The 4973-nt window shown below is 30.9% G+C and overlaps 1 protein-coding gene across 1 annotated transcript; it reads right to left on the bottom strand.

The window, feature by feature from the left end:
- Positions 1-2909: 2909 nt before the first annotated feature.
- LOC136080187 (uncharacterized) lies at positions 2910-3629 on the bottom strand. Its single transcript, XM_065796801.1, has one exon. It carries the CDS (start codon positions 3627-3629, stop codon positions 2910-2912), a length of 720 nt encoding a protein of 239 aa, XP_065652873.1.
- Between the last annotated feature and the right edge of the window lie 1344 nt (positions 3630-4973).

Raw genomic sequence — 4973 nt, 5'->3', positions numbered from 1 at the left:
CCTTTCTATACAAAATGAAAAAGGTTATTGCCCCCCGCCCTGCCCCCACTTTTTCAGTTTAGAGACCTCATTTTTTTGTCTTCTTTTTTTTCTTTTCTTCAAGAAATTTTTAGATATAGAGGACTTTTTTTAGAAATTGACGACTGTACGCATCCGCTTTGTCATTAGTAATTGGAATAAATTAAACAAACAAACAAAAGACAATTCAGCATCAATATTAATAAAAAAAAGCAACCGTAAATTAAATTGATTAAAAATAACAATAACGATTAAGCTATATGAAATAATATAATGAGACAAAAAAAATAAAATAAAAACAATTAATAACAACAGCGAACAACCATAAAAATAATTAATTGCAACTGCACAAATAATAACAAACTTTTACGCAAACAAAAAGACTAACTCAAAAACTATAAAACGAAAACAAAAACTACTAAACGAAAAGGCAAAAATAAAAACTTCTACAAAATAAAGCAAAAATAAAATAATAATAGTAATAACTTTTTGTTACTTTTGGCGGAGAAAGGAAGGCGTAAAAAAATTGGTAGGGATTTAATTTTTTTTTTTTTATTATTCTTGTTTCAAACACTTTTAAGCAACTAATAACTTAAAAAAAAAACATCTTATAAATTAAAAAAAATAATAAAACAAATAAATTTAATTAAAAAAAAAACAATAAAAAAATCAATAAATCGGAAATTTGCTATTGATTGATTTTAATGTGTTTTTTTTGTTTTATTAAATTTATTTGTTCGTTTTATTCTCTTAGTCTTGTTTTATTTTTTCTTTAATCATTTCTTTTGTTTATATCTTTCAATATTTTTCTTATTTTACTTTATTTTTAACTAATCCTTTTCATTCTTTAAAATAATTTCTTTAGTTTTTCCTTTTTTCTTTTTTTCTTTTTTATCTTAATTAAACGGTTCCGCCATTTGACGAAAAAAACAAAAAAAAAAAATCACAAATTTGGATTTCCAAGAGACTATATTCCAAAATGTAACGTAAAATAGATGATGTCTCGATAAAAATACTTATCTTGGGCAGATCTTAAATGCATCCGGCTGCTGTCTTGTAGAAGGCCTCAATGGCAAAGACTAAAGGGGTAAACAGATTCTATATGTTGACCAGCCTCGCACCCCTTCTTCATAAATTAGGCTGCCGTAGTTGTATTTATAACACATTGCTTCCAGTTTATGGATCTTCTTGAATCTTTGCATAGTTTTGCTTGTGTCTCTGTTTTTATGTCTAAAACCTCATTCTATCTTCTAATGAGGGTACAACTCAGTTTTATGGTTCTGAAGCCGGCTAGTAGTTCCCAAACTATGCGGTAGCTCTCATAGTGGCTGATTCCATCAACAGCTGTAAAATATCAGAGTCATAACAGTACTATGCTGCGCATGGATAGTTTTCCTGTTCGTACTTTTGGTATGCATTGTCGAGGTTACATTTGGAGCCCTTTGTTACTGCTTCGGGTTTGTTAATAGTAATGACGCTTATCTTATTTTCCAGCCTGCTTGAAAGCAGGATCTCTCATCCTTATTTTCAAAAGTTCCGGAGAGCGATCTCCGGAACTTTTGAATGCGGTAGTTAGACTCATCTAACTACCGCACCATTAGTCTTCTTACCATCATAAGCAAGGTTTTTGAGTCTTTAATTAACAACCACTTAAACTCTCGTCCTGAATTTTGTTACTTACTTTTTGATTGTCCATATGTATTTTGGTTATCTCGTTCTACTGCTAATTTGTTAACGTTAATAACCGTTAGGTTTTATCATGCATTAGTTAGATATGGAGAGGTTAAGGTTATTGCTCTTGACATTTCTAAAGACTTTTACAGTTTCGTATGTTGGTTTTCTCAATAAGCTTTCTTCTTACGGTGTATCAGGTAACATCTTAAAGATTATTGAATCCTTCCTTAATAATTGTAGTATAAAGGTTGTCCTCGATGGACAACACTCCTCTTTATATCCTGTAACTTCAAGGGTTCCTCAAGGTTCTATCCTTGGCTCTATACACTTTTTAATTTACATCAACGATCTCCCAAAAATTCTCATATTTAAGGTGGCATTGTTCGCTGATGATACTAACATTTATTCTTACCTTTATAAGAAGCCAACACGCTCTGATGGCTTGGAGAGGGCATTAAAGCTTGAAAAAGATCTCACTTCTGCTAAAACATGGTGTTTTCAGTGGCTGGTGAGCTTTAACTTAAATAAAACTCTTTTTTTTTTGGTAAATGTTACCGCAATAATCTAGATCATCCTATATTTATAAACGGTAATGTACTCGATGAGTCATCTCCCCTTTGTCTTCTAGGGTTAACTCTTTCTTTCTATCTTTCTTGGAAATCATAAATCAAATCAATTGAAAAAAGCATCTGCTAAGATTGTATCTCCTTATCGTACTTGCCACCTTCTTACTCCAGATTCAATTCTGTAATCTTTATAAATTTCAAACTCTTCCTTTTATGGAATACTGTGTCGTATCTGGAGTTGATTTTAAAATGATGTCTTTTCTCTTTTAGACATTGTGTGTAAACGCACTGTAAACATAGTTAGACTAGCTCTTGAAACCAACCTCCAACCATTATCACATTCAGGCCCGGTTCTAACAGTTTTCTATGTGTAGGCGAGATGCAAATTTGCCGCCGCAAAAATTAAAAATGCAATAATTTCCAATTTGAAGGAAAATAGAAAAACACTGAAAATCAAACTTTAATATATTTTTATTTTATTACGAAAAATTACACAAAAACAAAGTAAATAAAAAAACTGAATTTATACAAAAATAAAAAACAAAACAAATTCCATTCATGAAAAAATAAAAAACAAATCGTAATTAAAAGTGAATTTTCCTAGCTTTTAATTCTGCGAAATCTTTAACCAAATCTTCTATGTCCAAATGATCAGCAATTGGAAATCGTAGCTAGACCAACTAAACGATCTTGACGCATTTGTGATCTGAAATAGGATCTTATTATTTTCAGCTTTGAAAAGCTTCTTTCAGCACTAGCAACTGTGACTGGTAACGTTAGTAGTATGCGAAGAGCTATCGAAAGGTTTCGGAATACTTCGACAACATTAGATGTGTAAATACATTTTAATACACTTTTTGGATCGCTATTGGAAGTATCAAGTCGTCTCCCAATAGCTTCAATTTCATACCAAAGTTCGACCCCGTTGATATCAGATTGGCCATCAGACATAAGCGCTAACTGCAAGTCCTTACAGTGTTTCAATAACTCATCATCCGTAAAGTGTTTGCTGCCGATATTGTGAAGAAACCCAAATAACTCGCTATATTCCGATAATTGCGTAAATCTTTCATTTATTGCTTGAATTGCGATGTCCAATAATCGATTGAAAAAAGATACTCTGAACTTTTGTTCTGGTAATACTATCGGTTCATCACGACCTTCGTATAGGAATTGTCTACTCTTTCTGCGTACGCGTACGGGATCATCCACATCAAATCCTTCAAAAATTTCTAGTTCAACTGCCAATTTTTTTGCATTTTCAACCATTGCGGCAAATGCTTCATCACAGCGATAATCGCATAGGAAAGATTTGGTAGCGTTTAAATGCTCTAGAGCAAGCGACAAGTCTAAAGCCTGTGATTGGAGCATTTTGCTGACAATATTAATTTGGAATAAAATGTCATACCACAATACCAAGGAGCAAACAAATTTGAAATAAAATACAACGTAAATAACAACGCCGCCTAAGCAAAAAATTTGTGGACAAATAGGAAATGTTATAATCTACAAAATCCATAACTTTAAATTATAAAAATGGAGTGAGTACGTAGAAGAACTTGGAAATTTTTAAAAAAAATAAAATAATTTCTTGTTACAAAAAAAAAATTAAAATTTTTTTTTTTTTGGGAAAACACAAAATAAATTAAGAAAATGCCGCTCTAGAAAAGTGCCGCCGTCGGCTGTCGCCGACGTCGCCTACGCTTAAAACCGGGCCTGATCACATTGTTGTAATGTTGTTAAGTCTTTTCTATGTTTACTTTTATAGGCATTACTCTAAAGAGCTAGTACCCATTAAATAGATAGCACAAGTGTCTCTTTTGCCATCTACTAAAATTCATTCTTGTATAACGCGTCATTCATTTAAGTCTGATCCTTTTACTGAGACTGTTTCAAAGTGCTTCAAAAATTTCTATTGATGTAGTTTTTTTTCTCAAACATCATTCAATTGGAATTTGCTCCCTTCAACTTGTTTTTGGATTCATTCAATTTGCAATCTTTTAAGTCGTCTATTAATCTTGCTCTATAAACTTCATGTTTTCTCTTCCAGTGACTTCCAACTTTAATAATGGTTGCTTTCAGCCTTGTTGGAAGTAAAGATGTCGAAAAAAAAAACAAAAAACACAGACATAACTTTTTAATAAATTAAATGAGTAATAATTGGAACAATTTTAATTATAAAACTGACAATATTTATGTTTCAGGTTCTTGAGTTTAATGAATAAAAAAATTCGGAACTCCTAGTCAAACTCGTTACAAGCTTAGTATTTTGAGGTTATGACACACAAACACACCCATGCGAACACGCATGCACATACATATGCATTCAAAAGTACACCTACGCGCCTGCATTCATTCACATACAAATGTATAATAGAAATAAACAATAGCAAATTGATTGAAAATAAGAAAAAATTTATTTAACATTAAAAGTTTAAATTTAATTTTAAATTATGTTTATTTAAATTTAATTTAAAATTAATCCGAATGTGGCAAATTTACATATTGAAACTAATTTTACTTCTATTTTTTGTCTATTATTATAAATAATTATGTTCGGACTCAAAGTAATCTCCTTTCGAGATTTACCAGTACTTTAGCATTTTTAATTTATCTAATTTCACTGTGGAGATTAAAACATTTTTAGTGATATTTTACTCTAAATTGTTTTGTTTTATTTTACAATATTTGCTTGATAATCGCAAGAATGAATTC

Source organism: Hydra vulgaris, chromosome 05 (genome assembly GCF_038396675.1).
Source record: "Hydra vulgaris chromosome 05, alternate assembly HydraT2T_AEP".
Taxonomy (NCBI): Eukaryota; Metazoa; Cnidaria; class Hydrozoa; order Anthoathecata; family Hydridae; genus Hydra; species Hydra vulgaris.
The sequence above is the reverse complement of the archived record's forward strand: the minus strand, read 5'-3'. Positions and strand labels throughout refer to the sequence as shown.